The following is a 25070-nucleotide window of genomic DNA, read 5'->3' on the forward strand; positions in this document are numbered from 1 at the left end:
TCCAATAGAGCTAAATAGTTAAATAAATACCTTCAGAAGACATAGCATTAGGTGGCTAATAAAAAAATATTAATGTGCATGAAAAATCTGCAAGTCAGAAGAAAATTATTTCGGAAACCATCTTGTAGGCCTATTAAATATTTCTTTAATGTGCATGCATGATGCGAAAGTCGGAAGTAAAAGGAGGTTGGAAACCTTGTAGGCTTATTCCTTTGCACATAGAGTTAAATAGTTAACTAAATACCTCCAGAAGACATAGCATTAGGTGGCTAATAAAAAATATTAATGTGCATGAAAAATCTGCAAGTCAGAAGAAAATAATTTCGGAAACCATCTTGTAGGCCTATTAAATATTTCTTTAATGTGCATGCATGGTGAGAAAGTCGGAAGTAGAAGAAGGTCGGAAACCTTCTTGTAGGCTTTATTCTTTTGCACCAAAAGAGCTAAATAGTTGACTAAATACCTTCAGAAGACATAGCATTAGGTGGTTAATAAAAAATATTAATGTGCATAAAAAATCTGCAAGTCAGAAGAAAATTATTTTGGAAAGCATCTTGTAGGCCTATTATATAATAATTTTTTAATGTGCATGCATGATCGAAAGTTGAGAGAAAAACGATGTAGTCAACCACTTTAACAGACCAAAAAAGTGGTCAAATGATACCAGTAATTCAGTCGGTAGTCTAATCTTGCAACTGTTTATCTTCTTAAGACACAACATTTTATATTTTGGTCAAAATTCTGGAATTCCGTATTTTTTTGGAGGTGACCGTACTACCGTATTTTTCACGTTTTACCGTACAAAATACGGTGAAACCGTATTAGTTGGCATGTCTGTAATACCCATTAAAATCACGATTTATCTTTAAAAAGTCCTTGAGTTTCAAAATTGCCAGCAGACACAGTTAAGTTAGCAATATTGTTGGACTGTCATAACTGTTTTCACTACAAAATATTAATTAGTGGTTAGAGTTTACACAGCTAAAAAGTGTTCACTTTAAGTGAGCTTTCAACACAAAGCCTCAATGTCTCAGTGCTGCAAGGACTTTACTCTTTTAGGTTCGCCCATTTGATAACCTGACCATATCAATAAGTACATAGTACAAGTCCATGACACACATATGAAAATAACACCAATTACACAAAAGAACCAGAAGATTTTACAAGAGCCCAATTCCTACTTTGCCTCCTTATTGATAGTATTTGAAATATTTGTTTCTTACTACTTACCACATATCTGAGTAGTGTCCATATATCTTTCTGTCTCTGCTTCTGGAACATGATAATCTTAGTTTCAAACTCCTTCATTTCTTCTAGACATTGGCTAATTTCTGGCATCATCTTCTCTATATCTTGCTTACAAGTCATAAGCTTACTGAAAATTCAAATGAAATGATAACAAACGTCAAATAAAACTACAATATATATTCTGTGTAAAGCTCATGAAAAGAAAAATAATGTTATACTTAGCAATAAAAGTGTGGACCAGCCGTTAAGATCTTTGACTCTAGTGCAAGAGGTCCCCATTTCAATTCCCAGTGGAGGCAAATAATAATAATAAAATATACATCCACTCTCTCCATTACTGCATTATGCAGCGGACAACAAAGATCTCTCAACCAGTTCTGATCAGGGTATCACCTATACTTTGATCAGCTCGTAATTGGCATGAATTATTAGGCTTTTACCACTACACGAAAAAGTAGATCCACTTTAAGAGTGATATTATAGTTGATTTACCTGGTCTATATTTTGCATGTAATGTTAAAGAAACAAAAATATAGGACTTCCAATGAATAATTTATGATACTTCTGGCGAGATATCACAAGACAATTCTCCAAATAAAATATATTGTTATAAAACTGCGATGTTACAAGAAGAGGCTTTCTTGGGCCATTCTGGTCCATAAGGTTTAAACAACAACCAAAAAAGAAAGAAAGTCAGTCCAGGAAATGCACAGTAGTCAAATTCACTATGCAAATATATTTAAAATAAAACAAAGTAAAGTGCAATTAATGATTGACAGCTTACCCTAGATGTGAACACAGCTCCTTGGTGATTTTTTGTCTTTGTGATATACACTTGAGAACTAAAACAGCCATCTTGGTATTGTCTTGGAATATATGTGCTTCTTCTGTAAAAACAAAAAACATCTCAATGTCAAGGAAATTGGTTTAAAGAATGTACAATGCTATATAGAGGTTGTGCATATGACGTATATATACAGTAAATATGGCGGACTACTTAAATGCATTCAACAAAAGCATGATTGCAATCTACCACGGCAGATCGTCTCACACATAAAAAATGCACTACGATCAAATAGGTAGATAACAACATTTGATCGAATGGACTGCACTGCGCCATGATTACAATGAAGGACACCTGTTCAAATCCTTTGTTTGGAGCCAATCAATAATTTCACGCACATTCGCACAACCTCTATATGATTAATCCATACAACTGCTAATTTGACATGGCTGAATTTCAAATGTTGAAATCATTCAAAGCAAGATTTATTTTTAAAGTGCAAATGATATCAATAAAACACCTCTTACATGTATCTAGTTATCATCATAAGCTTACCTCTCCCTGATTGCCTGAGTTCTTGATAAAGACCTGTTGCCTTCTGCTCTCTGTGATGGGGAAAACAAAAACATACATTAATCACTGAAATAGATCACTATATAATATTATTACTGGATTTATAGCAAGTATGATGGTTCAAACATGTCTGCAAGTTGAATAATTACACAAGTTATGACCAAAAGTATGTCGCCTTTTACTGCCCATATTTGCATTGGCAATTGCAATTTTTTGGATCACATAAAATTTGTTCACCTCCTAATCATGGCTTGCCATTTAGCATGAATCGAAATTTTTGCCATTGAAACCTGTGTTCACTTTTAAACCATTTTAGCTAAAATGCACTTTACTTTCATGATGTCCATTTGCTTGTGTATGGTTATTTAGGCATCTGTGAATACACCCTACACAAGGAGACTTTAAAACATGGGATTTATAAAGGATAAAAATGAATGTTGAATTTTCCCCATATGCTTACACAGTAAAGTACACTGCCAAATGCTGCTCACATGGCATGCCATGATGATAAATTTTAGTATGCTATAAAGGACACCCTCTATAATCAATGATGTGAATCTGCCTACTTACGTATCAATAAGTGTATCAGCTTGTCTCATCCTAGCAAAAGGACTTCTCTGCAGTTCCACAACTCTGGTTTGGATGGCATTGACTCTGTAGTCTAACTTGTGAACTTTACCAGTCTAAAATTGAAAAAAGATGCACCAAATGTGAAGTCACTCATGGATAAAAACAATATTGTCTGTTGGGTAGATTTAGTGTTTAAATGATGATAGTATTACATATTTCAGCTAAAAATACTTGCACCAGCTCAATTCAATATTATCTATATTCTACAGTGGAAACTCATTAACACAAAGTTTTGCAGAATTCAAATTTTACTTCTTGTTATCAGGAGTTTGTGTTATCCAGTTCTAATAACATGTGAAATGTATGCTTGGGAATGTAAAACATACTTCTTGTTATCAGGAACTTCATGGTAAGAGGGTTTGTGTTAACGAGTTAATACTGTAATAGAAAAATAATGAGTTACCTGTTTGAAAAATTATTCTTAAACACTTGAGAATGTTCCTGCAACCTTATAGTTAGTACACAGGATGTTACCTGTGTGATATGACATAATATCACACACTTTAGCGTGTGGGTGTCGACGCCATACTTGTACGTGCTATATGAACCAATCGGAGGTGCATAGCAACAATGGGACTGATCAATTTTAAGTCCTAGGTAATTCCATGTAAAATGTAGGATTTAGTTTGATCAAAACTTGGTACACTTATTATATATTTTTTAATTGAAGTGTTTAAGAATGAGAATAAAGGTATTGTTTTTAGCCGCTGTCATGCATCTATCGTCTCATATAACACGCGACATCATTATTTTTGGTGTAAAACAACTCGGCTTCGCCTCATTGTTTTACTTAAAATAATGATGTCGCCTGTGTTATATGAAACGATAGATGCACTCCAGCGGCTAAAAACAATACCTTTATTCTCTAAATATTTGTCTTGGTTTTTGTTTTTGAATTGTCACTAGGTCATTTAGAAAAATCATATTGACTCTGTGGTGACTTATAAATATGTTGATAATTTGAAATTCTTCTGAACAAAACCATTGATTTTCAAATTCAAGTGGGTTACTAAGTTGTACAACCAAATCAACAAAGAATTACATACCACTGCAAACTCTACCACTTCTTTCTCAGTTGTCTTCCAATTTCTGAACATCTTCTCTGATGCTAGTGAAAAAAAACAGAATTATAAGATTGAAAACTACTTAAAGAATTGAATACTCTAGAATAGCTTGATGTTTCTTACACTTGTTTCTCCCAAGGATTTTTGATAACCTTTTTCAGTATGGTGACAGTTGAACATATATAAGTCAACATGTAAACATGTGATGTTTTGTAACTTGCTATATTATGAGTCACAATGAAATAGCTTAGTTGGTTTAGTAAAGCACACAATACACCGAGATAACTAGTTCTAAATGGCCTCACTTTACTAACATACTGTATCAGTTCCACTAAATGTTTTAACTTATTTTGCACAGCACTTATATTTGTGCATCTATGATTCTCAAGTACTTATATTAGCTAGACCGGTAAACAACTCCGGGATAGACTAAAGGGGCACAAGTCACCTGCCCCCAGCCGCAAACCCTCTGCTGTTGCAGAGCATAAAACAGAATCTTGCCACAGCATTGACTGGGAATCCACAAAGGTTTTAGCCAAGGATGATAGAGAGTACCCCCCTTTAGTGTGGGAGGCCCTCCAGATCAAGAAGAAATTGACAGAACTAAATCGCGATCAATTACTGGAATTGCCAACCTTATACAACACCCTCATTCAACCAACAGTCGCCAATGGTCAACAAAAGAGCAAGTCCATCACAACATCACAGGACTTTTTCTTCTGAAGATGTGTGTCACACATCGAAAATTCAAGGTTAGTTGAATTTTTGTGTTGAACGTCAGTTTAAACTTTTAGAAATTACACAACTGATTTTGATCACACTTCACTTGCATACCTTTTGCTCACTGGTTTCTTTTTTTTTATTAATTATGATGTTGTTGTTAATATTATTACTATTATGTTTCAATTGTTCCTATACTTACTGATTCCATTTGCAGCTTGTACAGCGTACATGTCAACATCAAGCTCCAAACTGAAATGACAGACGACATGTTGGGATTAGAGTTTATATTATATTAAACTGCATGGGAAGAATGTGAATGACAGTGCCCATATTACAATATCTTGACAACATATAGGACAACCAAACATAATGGCATCACTGGCCCAAAGCAGCAGTTTGAGGAAGCATATGAAGAGCTTATTTCCAAACCTTGTTAAGTCCACAAACCCATGTTGCTGATTTACCTGTGCGATGTTGCTGTGTGTTGTGCTGCTATAGGTATTATAACTTCAGTTGGATGCACCATTACAAAGCAAGCAGTGGATGGATACACAGTAACAATACTGTGTGAGGCCTTTGATTCCCAAATGAGAACAATAGTCTGCATATTGTAAGCACCATTGTTGTGGTAAATAATGGCTTGCTGCTGATGGTACAACTCATTGTGTCAAACTTGTCAAAGTATAAATTGTGATTGTAAATGAGAAACTTGTGGTTGTGGACTTAACACGGTTGGGAAATAAGCTCTTCATATATGGTTGCCTGTCAGCAGCCACATGATGATGGATGAGGATAAAGAGGAGGCATATTTTATATCATTATTAAAATTTGATATACAGAATCATACAAACAGCTTCACACACAATTACAGCTAATAACTCCATCTTACCTAACTCTAAAGTGTTCTTGTAGTGCTTGCAGCTTATACAGCTGCTCTGTAAGTTTACTTCTCTCTTTGTTCAATGCTGTGTTGAGTCTCAATACACATAACCTGCATGATAACATAATATAAATCAAATTAGAGAAACAGAATAATGCTTCATTTGTCAGTTCGCAAAAGTAATTTTAAAATTATTTTATCTTTTTTTCCAGAAATGACCTAGCAAATACGAAAATGTTTTTAAGATGTTATAAGCATGATGTAAACATGTTTTGGTTTGGCCAAAGTGTTTTAATAACAAGTAAATTTCAGATTATATGAAGGTCAAGAAAACGTTCTTAAAATTATGAAAGAACACTACAACAACATTCAATAATGTTTTCAAAATGTTATTGTAAAATATTGTTTGGCGAACATTTTTACAAAATATTTGTCCACAATTAAATAACATTATGTTAGAATGTTTTGCAGTAAATTTTCAAGAAATGTTTTTGATGGTCAATGAAATGATTTATACCCTTTATAATCTGACATTTAAACAATTTCTGTAAAATATTTTGTGTTTGCCAAGGAAGTAATAAGTCAAACTATTGGTTGACATTTGCATGATACTGTCAATTATTTTTGAAGCAAAGAAGTAGACATAAATATTTAAGATGTACTCTGAAGTCCTTAAGATTACCTAGCTACCTAAATATGCAAGTGAAAATTTAAGACACCATCAAATTTGTGATAATAAAAGAAGGGTTTGTCTTACCTTTTTAATCAAGTTGACTAGACTGTGTGAAAACTTTAATATATATTTTTATATCTTTAACTGATGAAGTAATATGCTGTTTAGACTCTATAGTCATTAAAAATGAAGACAAGATCAGAGCCTATATACTTACATGGCAGCTCTAGCACCCTCAAGCAGTCGTGAACAGTCTGCCATTTGCTGCCCACAGTAACAGCATGCCTGACCCCAGATCTTTTTTCTATCTTGATATGGCATCAAGGTTTTGGCATCATCAACTGAAATGAAAAATATAAATATGAAAGCTTAAAATTACACGCTCTTTCTAAAGTTTTATCAATATTTATTGTAAATGTTGCAACAGAGATGATGACAAACATTCTTTTTTAGCATCTATATGAGGCATGCATTTAAATTGTCTCAAAAGGAACAAAATTAAAAGTGCATCTCCCATATGCATGGTGCTGTGAACTGCAGACTAGCAGTGGTTATAGTATATTGTCTGAAACTCAAGTTCAGACTAGCACTATATCCATATGACAAGAGTACCAAGTATTTTTACTACAGTGCCCCCTCAATCTACCCATCTAACACATATACATTATTACAAATATATACACTGTGCAGATAAGTTATGAGGGCTCATAATTCTAATAATTAATATTCATATCTTTCTGAAAATAAGCAGTTTGCAGTATTAGCAAAGACATCCAGCCAGAAAAGAAGCTAAGAAATAGAAGCAATCTTTATATATAGGCCTACCTATAATCTGTACTAGTTCTGGTAGTGGTTTCTTCTGAAATGATGTTGGCATTTGACCTCTATGAAACAGGAATACTGTTAAATCTTGCTGTTCCTGAAAAATTGAAATAAATTGAAACATTTCTGTAAACCTACTATGCAAATTTATAATTACAATGAAAAAAAAAAAGAAAAAAAAGAATAAGAAAAACCGCACACCATAGAAACCAATGGTTACGAGAAAAATTGGGTGACTTCTCGATTATTTGACCCGCAATTTGGGCTGAAATTGCTTGGCAACCCTGAAGAGGCACATCTGACAAAAGCTTGGCCACTCACACAGGGACCGGCTGGTACTGTGATAGCTAACAGCATACTCATAGAAACACCATAACTTATTACTTTAGATACTCACCCTTCCACCCCAGCATTGCAAAGCTGGTTTTTTGCTGTCTGCAGCCATACCTGTAGGCAATAGGATCTCTTGCTCTTCTATAGGTATACCTGTGTCCTTGGCAAGCTGTTGTTGTAATGTTGTTAATGTGTCCGAGTCCTGAGCTATGTAGCTTTGAAGGGAATCATCCACCATGCATAGGACATTTAAAACCTGTAAATGACAACATGAATGCAGTTAGTACTTTGATCAAATTATATCCATGTACAAGTACACAATGGATCCAATCTCTGATCTCAATAAAATGGAATCACATCATCCTGAAATAGCATACAGATATAAGTACACAATGGATCCAATCTCTGATCTCAATAAACTGGGATCACATCATCCTGAAATAGCATACAGGTACAAGTACACAATGGATCCAATCTCTGATCTCAATAAAATGGAATCACATCATCCTGAAATAGCATACAGGTACAAGTACACAATGGATCCAATCTCTGATCTCAATAAACTGGGATCACATCATCCTGAAATAGCATACAGGTACAAGTACACAATGGATCCAATCTCTGATCTCAATAAAATGGAATCACATCATCCTGAAATAGCATACAGGTACAAGTACACAATGGATCCAATCTCTGATCTCAATAAACTGGGATCACATCATCCTGAAATAGCATACAGGTACAAGTACACAATGGATCCAATCTCTGATCTCAATAAAATGGAATCACATCATCCTGAAATAGCATACAGGTACAAGTACACAATGGATCCAATCTCTGATCTCAATAAAATGGAATCACATCATCCTGAAATAGCATACAGGTACAAGTACACAATGGATCCAATCTCTGATCTCAATAAAATGGAATCACATCATCCTGAAATAGCATACAGGTACAAGTACACAATGGATCCAATCTCTGATCTCAATAAAATGGAATCACATTATCCTGAAATAGCATACAGGTACAAGTACACAATGGATCCAATCTCTGATCTCAATAAAATGGAATCACATCATCCTGAAATAGCATACAGGTACAAGTACACAATGGATCCAATCTCTGATCTCAATAAAATGGAATCACATCATCCTGAAATAGCATACAGGTACAAGTGCACAATGGATCCAATCTCTGATCTCAATAAAATGGAATCACATCATCCTGAAATAGCATACAGGTACAAGTACACAATGGATCCAATCTCTGATCTCAATAAAATGGAATCACATCATCCTGAAATAGCATACAGGTACAAGTACACAATGGATCCAATCTCTGATCTCAATAAAATGGAATCACATTATCCTGAAATAGCATACAGGTACAAGTACACAATGGATCCAATCTTTGATCTCAATAAAATGGAATCACATTATCCTGAAATAGCATACAGGTACAAGTACACAATGGATCCAATCTCTGATCTCAATCAAATGGAATCACATCATCCTGAAATAGCATACAGGTACAAGTACACAATGGATCCAATCTCTGATTTCAATAAAATGGGATCACATTATCCTGAAATAGCATACAGGTACAAGTACACAATGGATCCAATCTTTGATCTCAATAAAATGGAATCACATCATCCTGAAATAGCATACAGGTACAAGTACACAATGGATCCAATCTCTGATCTCAATAAAATGGAATCACATCATCCTGAAATAGCATACAGGTACAAGTACACAATGGATCCAATCTCTGATCTCAATAAAATGGAATCACATCATCCTGAAATAGCATACAGGTACAAGTACACAATGGATCCAATCTCTGATCTCAATAAAATGGAATCACATCATCCTGAAATAGCATACAGGTACAAGTACACAATGGATCCAATCTCTGATCTCAATAAAATGGAATCACATCATCCTGAAATAGCATACAGGTACAAGTACACAATGGATCCAATCTCTGATCTCAATAAAATGGAATCACATCATCCTGAAATAGCATACAGGTACAAGTACACAATGGATCCAATCTCTGATCTCAATAAAATGGAATCACATTATCCTGAAATAGCATACAGGTACAAGTACACAATGGATCCAATCTCTGATCTCAATAAAATGGAATCACATCATCCTGAAATAGCATACAGGTACAAGTACACAATGGATCCAATCTCTGATCTCAATAAAATGGAATCACATCATCCTGAAATAGCATACAGGTACAAGTACACAATGGATCCAATCTCTGATCTCAATAAAATGGAATCACATCATCCTGAAATAGCATACAGGTACAAGTACACAATGGATCCAATCTCTGATCTCAATAAAATGGAATCACATCATCCTGAAATAGCATACAGGTACAAGTACACAATGGATCCAATCTTTGATCTCAATAAAATGGAATCACATCATCCTGAAATAGCATACAGGTACAAGTACACAATGGATCCAATCTCTGATCTCAATAAAATGGAATCACATCATCCTGAAATAGCATACAGGTACAAGTACACAATGGATCCAATCTCTGATCTCAATAAAATGGAATCACATCATCCTGAAATAGCATACAGGTACAAGTACACAATGGATCCAATCTCTGATCTCAATAAAATGGAATCACATCATCCTGAAATAGCATACAGGTACAAGTACACAATGGATCCAATCTCTGATCTCAATAAAATGGAATCACATTATCCTGAAATAGCATACAGGTACAAGTACACAATGGATCCAATCTCTGATCTCAATAAAATGGAATCACATCATCCTGAAATAGCATACAGGTACAAGTACACAATGGATCCAATCTCTGATCTCAATAAAATGGAATCACATCATCCTGAAATAGCATACAGGTACAAGTACACAATGGATCCAATCTCTGATCTCAATAAAATGGAATCACATTATCCTGAAATAGCATACAGGTACAAGTACACAATGGATCCAATCTCTGATCTCAATAAAATGGAATCACATTATCCTGAAATAGCATACAGGTACAAGTACACAATGGATCCAATCTCTGATCTCAATAAAATGGAATCACATCATCCTGAAATAGCATACAGGTACAAGTACACAATGGATCCAATCTCTGATCTCAATAAAATGGAATCACATCATCCTGAAATAGCATACAGGTACAAGTACACAATGGATCCAATGTCTGATCTCAATAAAATGGAATCACATCATCCTGAAATAGCATACAGGTACAAGTACACAATGGATCCAATCTCTGATCTCAATAAAATGGAATCACATCATCCTGAAATAGCATACAGGTACAAGTACACAATGGATCCAATCTCTGATCTCAATAAAATGGAATCACATCATCCTGAAATAGCATACAGGTACAAGTACACAATGGATCCAATCTCTGATCTCAAAAAAATGGAATCACATCATCCTGAAATAGCATACAGGTACAAGTACACAATGGATCCAATCTCTGATCTCAATAAAATGGAATCACATCATCCTGAAATAGCATACAGGTACAAGTACACAATGGATCCAATCTCTGATCTCAATAAAATGGAATCACATCATCCTGAAATAGCATACAGGTACAAGTACACAATGGATCCAATCTCTGATCTCAATAAAATGGAATCACATTATCCTGAAATAGCATACAGGTACAAGTACACAATGGATCCAATCTCTGATCTCAATAAAATGGAATCACATCATCCTGAAATAGCATACAGGTACAAGTACACAATGGATCCAATCTCTGATCTCAATCAAATGGAATCACATTATCCTGAAATAGCATACAGGTACAAGTACACAATGGATCCAATCTCTGATCTCAATAAAATGGAATCACATCATCCTGAAATAGCATACAGGTACAAGTACACAATGGATCCAATCTCTGATCTCAATAAAATGGAATCACATCATCCTGAAATAGCATACAGGTACAAGTACACAATGGATCCAATCTCTGATCTCAATAAAATGGAATCACATCATCCTGAAATAGCATACAGGTACAAGTACACAATGGATCCAATCTCTGATCTCAATAAAATGGGATCACATCATCCTGAAATAGCATACAGGTACAAGTACACAATGGATCCAATCTCTGATCTCAATAAAATGGAATCACATCATCCTGAAATAGCATACAGGTACAAGTACACAATGGATCCAATCTCTGATCTCAATAAAATGGAATCACATTATCCTGAAATAGCATACAGGTACAAGTACACAATGGATCCAATCTCTGATCTCAATAAAATGGAATCACATCATCCTGAAATAGCATACAGGTACAAGTACACAATGGATCCAATCTCTGATCTCAATAAAATGGAATCACATCATCCTGAAATAGCATACAGGTACAAGTACACAATGGATCCAATCTCTGATCTCAATAAAATGGAATCACATCATCCTGAAATAGCATACAGGTACAAGTACACAATGGATCCAATCTCTGATCTCAATAAAATGGAATCACATCATCCTGAAATAGCATACAGGTACAAGTACACAATGGATCCAATCTCTGATCTCAATAAACTGGGATCACATCATCCTGAAATAGCATACAGGTACAAGTACACAATGGATCCAATCTCTGATCTCAATAAAATGGAATCACATCATCCTGAAATAGCATACAGGTACAAGTACACAATGGATCCAATCTCTGATCTCAATAAAATGGAATCACATCATCCTGAAATAGCATACAGGTACAAGTGCACAATGGATCCAATCTCTGATCTCAATAAAATGGAATCACATCATCCTGAAATAGCATACAGGTACAAGTACACAATGGATCCAATCTCTGATCTCAATAAAATGGAATCACATCATCCTGAAATAGCATACAGGTACAAGTGCACAATGGATCCAATCTCTGATCTCAATAAAATGGAATCACATCATCCTGAAATAGCATACAGGTACAAGTGCACAATGGATCCAATCTCTGATCTCAATAAAATGGAATCACATCATCCTGAAATAGCATACAGGTACAAGTACACAATGGATCCAATCTCTGATCTCAATAAAATGGAATCACATCATCCTGAAATAGCATACAGGTACAAGTACACAATGGATCCAATCTCTGATCTCAATAAAATGGAATCACATCATCCTGAAATAGCATACAGGTACAAGTACACAATGGATCCAATCTCTGATCTCAATAAAATGGAATCACATCATCCTGAAATAGCATACAGGTACAAGTACACAATGGATCCAATCTCTGATCTCAATAAAATGGAATCACATCATCCTGAAATAGCATACAGGTACAAGTACACAATGGATCCAATCTCTGATCTCAATAAAATGGAATCACATCATCCTGAAATAGCATACAGGTACAAGTACACAATGGATCCAATCTCTGATCTCAATAAAATGGAATCACATCATCCTGAAATAGCATACAGGTACAAGTACACAATGGATCCAATCTCTGATCTCAATAAAATGGAATCACATCATCCTGAAATAGCATACAGGTACAAGTACACAATGGATCCAATCTCTGATCTCAATAAAATGGAATCACATCATCCTGAAATAGCATACAGGTACAAGTACACAATGGATCCAATGTCTGATCTCAATAAAATGGAATCACATCATCCTGAAATAGCATACAGGTACAAGTACACAATGGATCCAATCTCTGATCTCAATAAAATGGAATCACATCATCCTGAAATAGCATACAGGTACAAGTACACAATGGATCCAATCTCTGATCTCAATAAAATGGAATCACATCATCCTGAAATAGCATACAGGTACAAGTACACAATGGATCCAATCTCTGATCTCAATAAAATGGAATCACATCATCCTGAAATAGCATACAGGTACAAGTACACAATGGATCCAATCTCTGATCTCAATAAAATGGAATCACATTATCCTGAAATAGCATACAGGTACAAGTACACAATGGATCCAATCTCTGATCTCAATAAAATGGAATCACATCATCCTGAAATAGCATACAGGTACAAGTACACAATGGATCCAATCTCTGATCTCAATAAAATGGAATCACATCATCCTGAAATAGCATACAGGTACAAGTACACAATGGATCCAATCTCTGATCTCAATAAAATGGAATCACATCATCCTGAAATAGCATACAGGTACAAGTACACAATGGATCCAATCTCTGATCTCAATAAAATGGAATCACATCATCCTGAAATAGCATACAGGTACAAGTACACAATGGATCCAATGTCTGATCTCAATAAAATGGAATCACATTATCCTGAAATAGCATACAGGTACAAGTACACAATGGATCCAATCTCTGATCTCAATAAAATGGAATCACATCATCCTGAAATAGCATACAGGTACAAGTACACAATGGATCCAATCTCTGATCTCAATAAAATGGAATCACATCATCCTGAAATAGCATACAGGTACAAGTACACAATGGATCCAATCTCTGATCTCAATAAACTGGGATCACATCATCCTGAAATAGCATACAGGTACAAGTGCACAATGGATCCAATCTCTGATCTCAATAAACTGGGATCACATCATCCTGAAATAGCATACAGGTACAAGTGCACAATGGATCCAATCTCTGATCTCAATAAAATGGAATCACATTATCCTGAAATAGCATACAGGTACAAGTGCACAATGGATCCAATCTCTGATCTCAATAAAATGGAATCACATCATCCTGAAATAGCATACAGGTACAAGTACACAATGGATCAAATCTCTGATCTCAATAAAATGGAATCACATTATCCTGAAATAGCATACAGGTACAAGTGCACAATGGATCCAATCTCTGATCTCAATAAAATGGAATCACATTATCCTGAAATAGCATACAGGTACAAGTGCACAATGGATCCAATCTCTGATCTCAATAAAATGGAATCACATCATCCTGAAATAGCATACAGGTACAAGTGCACAATGGATCCAATCTCTGATCTCAATAAAATGGAATCACATCATCCTGAAATAGCATACAGGTACAAGTACACAATGGATCCAATCTCTGATCTCAATAAAATGGAATCACATCATCCTGAAATAGCATACAGGTACAAGTACACAATGGATCCAATCTCTGATCTCAATAAAATGGAATCACATCATCCTGAAATAGCATACAGGTACAAGTACACAATGGATCCAATCTCTGATCTCAATAAAATGGAATCACATCATCCTGAAATAGCATACAGGTACAAGTACACAATGGATCCAATCTCTGATCTCAATAAAATGGAATCACATCATCCTGAAATAGCATACAGGTACAAGTACACAATGGATCCAATCTCTGATCTCAATAAAATGGAATCACATTATCCTGAAATAGCATACAGGTACAAGTACACAGTGGATCCAATCTCTGATCTCAATAAAATGGAATCACATCATCCTGAAATAGCATACAGGTACAAGTACACAATGGATCCAATCTCTGATCTCAATAAACTGGAATCACATCATCCTGAAATAGCATACAGGTACAAGTACACAATGGATCCAATCTCTGATCTCAATAAAATGGAATCACATCATCCTGAAATAGCATACAGGTACAAGTACACAATGGATCCAATCTCTGATCTCAATAAAATGGAATCACATCATCCTGAAATAGCATACAGGTACAAGTACACAATGGATCCAATCTCTGATCTCAATAAAATGGAATCACATCATCCTGAAATAGCATACAGGTACAAGTACACAATGGATCCAATCTCTGATCTCAATAAAATGGGATCACATCATCCTGAAATAGCATACAGGTACAAGTACACAATGGATCCAATCTCTGATCTCAATAAAATGGGATCACATCATCCTGAAATAGCATACAGGTACAAGTACACAATGGATCCAATCTCTGATCTCAATAAAATGGAATCACATCATCCTGAAATAGCATACAGGTACAAGTACACAATGGATCCAATCTCTGATCTCAATAAAATGGAATCACATCATCCTGAAATAGCATACAGGTACAAGTACACAATGGATCCAATCTCTGATCTCAATAAAATGGAATCACATCATCCTGAAATAGCATACAGGTACAAGTACACAATGGATCCAATCTCTGATCTCAATAAAATGGAATCACATTATCCTGAAATAGCATACAGGTACAAGTACACAATGGATCCAATCTCTGATCTCAATAAAATGGAATCACATCATCCTGAAATAGCATACAGGTACAAGTACACAATGGATCCAATCTCTGATCTCAATAAAATGGAATCACATCATCCTGAAATAGCATACAGGTACAAGTACACAATGGATCCAATCTCTGATCTCAATAAAATGGAATCACATCATCCTGAAATAGCATACAGGTACAAGTGCACAATGGATCCAATCTCTGATCTCAATCAAATGGAATCACATCATCCTGAAATAGCATACAGGTACAAGTACACAATGGATCCAATCTCTGATCTCAATAAAATGGAATCACATCATCCTGAAATAGCATACAGGTACAAGTACACAATGGATCCAATCTTTGATCTCAATAAAATGGAATCACATCATCCTGAAATAGCATACAGGTACAAGTACACAATGGATCCAATCTCTGATCTCAATAAAATGGAATCACATCATCCTGAAATAGCATACAGGTACAAGTACACAATGGATCCAATCTCTGATCTCAATAAAATGGAATCACATCATCCTGAAATAGCATACAGGTACAAGTACACAATGGATCCAATCTCTGATCTCAATAAAATGGAATCACATCATCCTGAAATAGCATACAGGTACAAGTACACAATGGATCCAATCTCTGATCTCAATAAAATGGAATCACATCATCCTGAAATAGCATACAGGTACAAGTACACAATGGATCCAATCTCTGATCTCAATAAAATGGAATCACATCATCCTGAAATAGCATACCCAAATCACAGAGAAGATAGCTTACACTTCCATCCCACAATCCATATCTTCAATTACAATTTCCTGCATTGATTTGCTATCTAGTGTAACATGGGTCGATAGTGACAAACAGCGTGTTTCTACAGAGCAAATGCGGAAAGTAGTGAATAAGCGGTAACATTCTCAGTAGAAACAGTTTGAGTGACGATTTTGTGGGTGACACAGGAAGTTACCCTACTATAATACAATGGGAGCATTCAAAATCTGACCTTGAAGGTCATGACAATATTTTAGTCAGTCTATTCTCGACATGAAAACAAAGGGAACCTGCACAAAGTAATAGGAGTGTCATTTGAAGATTTTGAAGGCTAGCGGGAGCCTTGTGCGGTACCAGTACTTTTCTGGTTGCTGGTTAAGCAGTTTGTGAGAAATGGGAGGCGTAATTAATGACATGGGGCACTAGCTTAACTGCCTTGGTTCAACCTTACTTATTACTAACCTACCTTACACTCTATTATTCTATCCAGTATTCCAAAACATTTTGGTCTCTTCTTGTCATCTGGACCTCCTCCTCTTGATGTAGAATCCCATAGCAACATGTATTTTAACCAGTATTCAAACAGGTTCTGATACGGCCTGTGGAAAAAATTATTCTTCATTAATTTTTTAGACAGATGTGAGTCTGTAAATTTATGAGTCTTTTAAAACTGTACCTTCGTCTATTCAATTGCTTGTAACTTTACTTCTTGAGGTCACATTGGATTCAATGTGATGTCTAAATGTACACCGCAGGGCAGTTGGAGCAGCCACCCTCTTCCATCGTATGTTTTACAAGGAGGCCCCTGAGTTGTTATGCCAGCTGATGCCAGACATCCATGTCCATGACCCCAGGTTGCGACGGTCTGTGAGATCCCATGACCTAGCAGTGGAAGTCCCAAGATCAAACCTTGTCAGCCATGAAAGATCATTTCTACCATCTACAGCCCAATTATGGAATTCTCTACCTGCCCAAATTCCAGCCATTAGATCGAGGGCCAGCTTTAGCAGGAGGTTAATCGCTTTCTGGGTGCATCCTCGTCAGCAGCTTCTAAATGATTTATTTGTCTCTGCTGTTAATGCCCAGTTATGCCATGTCGTAAAAAAAAAAAAAAAAAAAAAAAGATTAGATAGTGCATCTTTTAAAAAAACAAATTTACCCCAATATTGTTCAGTTTTGAAATTATGATTATTTATCCAAGTGTTAGGATACTTTATTGGCGCAGTATATAAACATTTGGAATAAGCAGTAACTATCTTACCTTGAAAGATGGTTGGGTGATAAAAGATGCTCTGAAAATATCATCTCACCTACAAACAAAGAAAAAAAACTATGGGTAAAAACCTATTGATTCCATTTTGATTTTGATTTTTCAGTTACAATGATCATTGAGTGAGTGAAAAAAGGTTGTATATGTCATTTTTGTTGAAATTTAGTTTTTGGTGGATTACAAAAATATAGATAAATGTACAATGTACATATTTTAAGCTATTTTACAAGTCAGGGGAATACAAGTCTTAAAAGCAATTAATTGTTGTTTAATTAAATAATTAAATGTTTAAAAATATAAATAAGTAACAAAATTGAAACACAAAAATGCTTCTGCAAAATGAACAGGCGATCTTCTTTCATGAACAGAGCTTTACACTGTGTTATACTCAGAGGAAAGGGTTGTGATTGCAATGGAGCATGCAAAATCTATGCTTTGATTTTACCAAGTATTGAATACGGTACCGTCTTATCAAACTACTATAATGCCCTTGTATCAAAGTGATACTAGTAATATACAGACTGATACAGACAATAACTATTTTATTCAGAAATTACTCTGTACAGAGTTGATAGCTGACTCATTGCTTGTTGACATATCACATATTCCCAGGTATTCAATATCATACAAAAAAAAGCAATATTTAAGTGTATATTTCTTAAATTATGATATGATTTCATTCATGACATATACAAGCCATGTGCAGTAGAGTGGAAAGCAGACAGCATGATTACCAGCGATTAAAATGAGACACAACAATACAAACCACATCCTGGTCTGCAGGAAGTTTTCTTACTGAATTAATCAGAATTGGCAACAACAACTACTATGTTTTGCAGATTTTGTTTGAAACATTTGTCCAGGTATAAATGTGCAGCTCAGGCATTCTCAAATAGATATTTTGAAGTGCCACTGTGTGAAATGAAATGAACCTGAAGTGCCATTATCAAATGTGAGCGCACAAATTAAGCACAGCATGTGACAGGTGGGCCCAGACGGCCTGACTTAGGGCCACTGTGGGGTTGCTGGGGGCAGATCCCTCAGATGCTCTTGAATTTTAGCTTTCTGGAAGGGACTTTCCTGGCACATAAAATTGAAAATAAAAAGATTTCATGGCCAAAGCCAGCAAAGAAAAAATCTTGCAGTCTTTGGCAGGCCCAAAAAATTCTGCCTGACTCAAACTCCCATATACCCTCACTGAAAATCAAATGGTGCATCTCTAATAAATTGATATTATGAAGAGACTAAAACTACTTCAACCAACAGAGACAGGGTGATGATTTGTATGCAAAGTTTGTCTCCAATGATTTTAACAGCATATCATGAAAGTATTTGAACATGTATCACAACCACCACATCAAAATGAATAAACTAGCATGAACCTAACCAACTTGATTGGTGAAGTTGGCTGCCAAATTTGGTGTCGTACAATTTTGCCAAATCTATTGAACAAATTCTTAAAACTTACCGTTTGGACTTTCATATGCTGTTATTTGACTATCTTTCTTCTGGCTAACAGTCCCATGCCTGAAATATGTTACAACATAAGACATACATAATCGGATTTATTTTGCATAATAAGTATTCTTTGCATACTGGTAGTTGTTTTTTCGGTGTGTTTCTTTACATATTTGCTTGGGACATACATAAAATGAATACAATAATAATGTTGGCAGCAGCATTCTGTCATGAAATTGAAAAAACCCACAATGAAGGAACAAGGAACTTCCTAAAATGTATCTAAGCTCATCCACACAAAGTTACAAGAAGGAACAAAATAACATAGACACTATAAAATGTCATTAATTAATTATCATTCATGTTATTGTTATTGAATTTATCATGTTGTGAAACTTTATGTGCGTTGAATATCAAGTTGCTTTACAAATAAGTTTGATTACAGGGATGTTTGGAATGAATATGAAGTGCTTACAATTTGATTGCAGGGAATTGTGAATGCAGATTTAAAACCAAAGAAGATATCTTACGCTTCCCATAATGCATTTCTCATATTTAAATGTTCTGTCCTGATTTGCTATCAAGTGCCAAAAAGTACCTCAATGAATAGAGCACATACAGATCTTGGAAAAGATTATATCTTGACTATCAACACATGCTCAACATGAAAACAAAGGGAACATGTGCAATGTAATGAGGTGATGCGCCATGTTACACATGACTCTGGGAAGGGTAAGATATTTTCTCTGATTTATAACTGAATGTACAAGCAAAGAAGGTTTACCAGAATATTCTGCAGATTCAAAGAAACAAACCAATTCACTGAAGGTTTGACAATCTTTAATTTTAAAGACCATATCATTGATAGTACAGGCCTGTAGATTGAAAGGAACATACCATTGAACAGGGGGGAGGCTTGGTAGGAATGGTCTCTTCCCTGTGATGCATTCAAAGATGACTGTACCAAGACTCCAAAAGTCTACAGTCACTGTGTAGTCACGTGAAGCATATAACTCAGGTGCCTGAAAGAAAAAATTTGACAAAAAAAATATTAACTTGAGTTTAATTAAAAACAGGGAAAATATGACACAACATCCAATGGGGGAATAACATAAGACATATAAACAAAGTTAAAAACCCGACGTTTCGAAAAGACAAAACTTTTCTTTCTCAAGGGATAAAATAAGAAACCTGCTCTCAGTATAGTGGAGACCAGCTCTGATCAAAAAATGATGAAATGAAGATAAAAAGCTGCATTGACTGGAGCATTGATTATAACAGCAAAAAATAAAAGAAATCTGAATAACAGTGGAGGCTTAAGTGGGTTGGGACAGGTGTGAAAAAACCATAACAGCAGGCAAAGTATGGAGAGCCAAATGGGACAAAAACCAACAGAGACAGTGTCCGTGTCGTCTCGGAAGACGCAATTTGAGTTTGTAAGTATTATTCTTGAGTTTGTAAGTATTATTCTTAGTCAGTGGCTATGGTTCAGCTTGTTAGCGCTGAATTCCATTGGTTTCTGCATGCCATCTATCACATGGTAGATGGCAGCAATCGTGTCGTCTCGGAAGACGCTTGACCAAGCGTGAGTATATAGAGCGTAACATTTCAAAAAAGGGGGGTTTTCATGACAATAACTTTATTTACCCTCAGACCGAGAAAGCCAAAAAGGACAAGGACACAAAGATTTTGTAAATCATAAATCATAAATGACTCACAAACTCAATCGCGCACTACATGTAGATGTTTACAAAATCGATGTCACCTATTGATCCCCATGCCAACACCACAACACACACAGCAGAGAGCTAGCATGACCGTACCCGGATCGACAAACACAATAGGGATCGTCCATTTCTCGCCATGGGTAAATTTGTTTTCCTTTCGCTTTGCTCGTAAAACATTATTTTGCAGAATAAAACAGTGTTTAGTTATTTTAAAAAGTAATATTTAACTGACTAAGAATGTGCGCCGGCATCCACTACTCAAAATATTGGATCTGCCTGTCTATTAAATGAACTATTATGCAACTATCAAGTGCCAGGATCACCTTGAGTTTTGAAAAAAAAAAAAATCAAGTTTTGGTCAGTCTTGCACATACAGGGTTTCTGGCAATTAAGAAATATTATGCAACGTGGATGTGGTGAGTTGTTTCAGGGGTAAAAGCTGTATGAAACTAGATGGACCGCGGTTCTCGGATGTCGCGGTTTTCGACGCAAAGCGTCGACCGTGATGCCTCCACCAAAGGGAGTGATGTGGCACATACTCACAAGTTGATACAAAGCTGGGTGACCTCGGATGACCCCAAAATGACCTCCCAAAAATTTGGCTCTAAATGTGACTGTAGGCCCTACTCACCAAGTTTCATGCCCATATGATAGTTCAAACTAATTTGACCTCAGATGACCCCTGGTGACCCCAAAATGACCTTCCAAAAATTTGGCTCTAAATGTTGACTGTACCCAACACGGTACCAATACGTTTTATGCTCATCCAACAGTTTTTACTAATTTGACCTCAGATGACCCCTGGGTGACCCCAAAATGATGTCCAAAAAATTTTGCTCTAAATGTTGACTGTACTCACTAAGTTTCATGCCCATATAATAGTTTTATTTAATGTGACCTCAAATAACCCCTGGTGACCCCAAAATGACCTCCCAAAAATTTGGCTCTAAATGTTGACTGTACCCACCAAGTTTCATGCCCATAAGATAGTTTCTACTAATTTGACCTCAGATGACCCCTGGTGACCCCAAAATGACCTTCCAAAAATTTGGCTCTAAATGTTGACTGTACCCACCAAGTTTCATTCCCATACGACAGTTTTTACTAACTTGACCTCAGATGACCCCTGGGTGACCCCAAATGACCTTCCAAAAAATCGGCTCTAAATGTTGACTATACCTACCAAGTTTCATGGCCATATGACAGTTTTTGCTAATTTGACCTCAAATGACCCCTGCATGACCTCAGGTGACCTTGACCCACTAACCAATACAAACTTGTTCTGCCTGGGGTCAAGATGCACCCACCCACTAAGTTTGAGGAACATGCGACCCCTAGTATCTGAGGAAAGAGGTAAATAAGGAAAATGAGCCCCCTGACCTCAAATGACCTTTTACCTCAGTATATGACCTTGAACCTCACCCAAAAAAAAGTAGCCAGAGTTTTTGACCATGACCCACCTATCCTGAAAATCTGAAGTCAATCCGCCCATCCATGTCCGAGATATGGCATCCGGACGGAAGCACGGAAGGACGGAAAGACGGAAGGACGGAAGCACGGACATTGCAAAAACAGTATGCCTCGCGGTGGAGGCATAAAACAAACTACCATACAGGAATGAGAATGATCATCCATGAAAAAACCTGAAAAGTTTGAAAAAGCCTGAAAAGGAATGTGAAATTAGGCTAAAAAGGCCAAAAACAGGGTGAAATTTAAAGAAAGTGTGTTAATTTTGACCAAAAAAGCCTGAATTCAGGCTTAAGTCTAAAAACTCATATGCCTGTATATAGGGTTAATTAATTTTTATTGTAAGATGTATCAGGCTTTCTTACCAGATATTGAAGTGTTCCTACAAATGTACTAGCTACACTTCCTTGGTCCAACTCTTTGGCATAACCCAGATCTATTAATTTATACAATTTCTGAAATGATAAAATATTTAGCAAAATAAAGAGGTTAGGAATAAAATACTATGAACACACAGGATGTTTGTCTATGGAAAGATCTGCAATCACTTTAATAGTTGCCTATGATTTGGGCAGTGAGAAGCTTATAAGCAAGGGTATTCCACAAAGGCTGGATATGGCATCAATTAAATGACCATCACTCCGTCAGCACTAAAATCATCATGTATGTAGAACAGATTATGATTGGTATATTCATCTGAATGGTATAATTGAAGACCAAATTAAAAAGACTAGTATGCGTCTGACGTCAGGGCAAAGGCGCAACGTGATTGGTTGCTGGCCTGTGCAGTACAGCATTTTTTGGTCTGGTTGACAGGACATCATACGCAAACTAGTCTTTTTAATACCTTCTTTGCTTTAAACACATGGTGTTTTTAGCCTTTGATTTAAAAGTGTAGACATCTCAATTCTGTTTTAGATCTGACAGGAAATAGTGATTTTCAAGTTAAAGGTGGGTGTTCCTATATTTTCATATGGTGTTTCCAACATTGGAGGCCTATCACAAGTTTCTATTGATCATTTAATTCCAATTTGAGTTCAATTTACCCAGCGGTTTGGATATTAGAAGCATTAAGTGTATCACATAAGGCCACAAAAAAAAAAGATTGTTTGCTTGTCCTCCACAACTTTTTCAGAATTGGGTCGGTCGGTCAGTCAGGAATTTTTTTAAATATTTTTTTTAAAGGTCATAGCCAAAACATGACTGTACCCTTAATTAGCTTAATAAATAGCCCAAATAGTTGTGAATTGGGATATTTCTCTACTGTATCCAACTTCATTCATGTTTTAACACAGTTTAGAAGTGTGTAGAAACTGTAAAAAAAACTTTTCAGGATTCAAAAATGTTGAAAGAAAAAAACCTTTTTCTGGAATTTCCAAAATTAGGGTCGGTATTCATTTGTACAGTAAAACAAAAACACCTTTTTTCCAGATATATTCCAGATTAGGGTCGGTCGGTGGAGGACAAGCAAACAATCTTTTCTTTTTTTGGCCTAAGTGATGAGGCACTACATCTAATGCAAACATTTGTTAGGCTTAAAATTGTACCTAGGGTTATAAGAAAAATATGAGCTTTCTTCTGATACCAAAATCTTGATGTGATAAAGTGGATGACGAGGCTTATATAAGGTTGGTCACCCATCCACCCACACAGTATCCAAACACCCACACATATTACATGTACTTACTCTTCCGTCTTCTTGCTGAATGACAATGTTTTCTGGTTTCAAATCCCTGTGTATGATCCGATTAGAGTGAAGATATTCCACTCCACTGGCGGTGTGTTTGGCTACATCTAGCACTTCAGACTGCTTCAGACCACAAGCATTCTCTGCTTTAAGCAATACCTAATCATAACAAATAAAATGAAAAAATAATTGATTTATAGCTAATAAAAGTACTATGTTGAAATTATGATCTCAGAATCGAATGTTGAAATTATTTGGGTATGGAGCTCCATACACCTGTTGAGGTCACTCCATTTTCAATGGGAAATTCATATTTAGACTTCAGAAACGTGCAATCAGATATATCACCAATGCTGATTTTCGAGCACATACTGGGCCTTTGTTTGCCAATCTTAAAACTCTCCGTCTGGATGATATAAATGAACTTTATACAGCTATTTTTATGTTCAAAGCTCACAATTGCTTGCTTCCTGCACTTTTTGACAACTATTTTCAATATAGTGCTACAATTCATAGTCATAATACAAGGCGTGTGGATAATTTCTATCCGCCTCGTGTTCGTTCTAACCTTGCTGCTAACTCGATTAAAGTGCATGGAGTTAACATTTGGAACTCCATTCCCATTTCCATCCAAAATGCCACATCCACAAGCTCCTTCAAACATCATTTTAAGAGCAATTTGCTTTCTAAACCGGTTT

General features: G+C 35.9%; 1 protein-coding gene across 1 annotated transcript in view; it reads right to left on the reverse strand.

Moving 5' to 3' along the window:
• The window catches only part of LOC140158501 (inhibitor of nuclear factor kappa-B kinase subunit alpha-like), a 37988-nt gene that overhangs the window by 2702 nt on the left and 10216 nt on the right, over positions 1-25070 (reverse strand). The window contains exons 4-19 of the mRNA XM_072181602.1: positions 24373-24531; positions 23051-23140; positions 20389-20513; positions 19502-19560; positions 18025-18073; positions 17230-17362; positions 7795-7986; positions 7401-7494; positions 6793-6916; positions 5912-6013; positions 5222-5271; positions 4282-4343; positions 3176-3288; positions 2588-2637; positions 2033-2135; positions 1231-1375 (exon numbers count right to left, since the gene is read on the reverse strand). Coding sequence (XP_072037703.1) covers positions 1231-1375; positions 2033-2135; positions 2588-2637; positions 3176-3288; positions 4282-4343; positions 5222-5271; positions 5912-6013; positions 6793-6916; positions 7401-7494; positions 7795-7986; positions 17230-17362; positions 18025-18073; positions 19502-19560; positions 20389-20513; positions 23051-23140; positions 24373-24531 — 1650 coding nt within the window. The remainder of the gene's footprint in view (positions 1-1230; positions 1376-2032; positions 2136-2587; positions 2638-3175; positions 3289-4281; positions 4344-5221; positions 5272-5911; positions 6014-6792; positions 6917-7400; positions 7495-7794; positions 7987-17229; positions 17363-18024; positions 18074-19501; positions 19561-20388; positions 20514-23050; positions 23141-24372; positions 24532-25070) is intronic.

Source organism: Amphiura filiformis, chromosome 8 (assembly GCF_039555335.1).
Source record: "Amphiura filiformis chromosome 8, Afil_fr2py, whole genome shotgun sequence".
NCBI lineage: Eukaryota > Metazoa > Echinodermata > Ophiuroidea > Amphilepidida > Amphiuridae > Amphiura > Amphiura filiformis.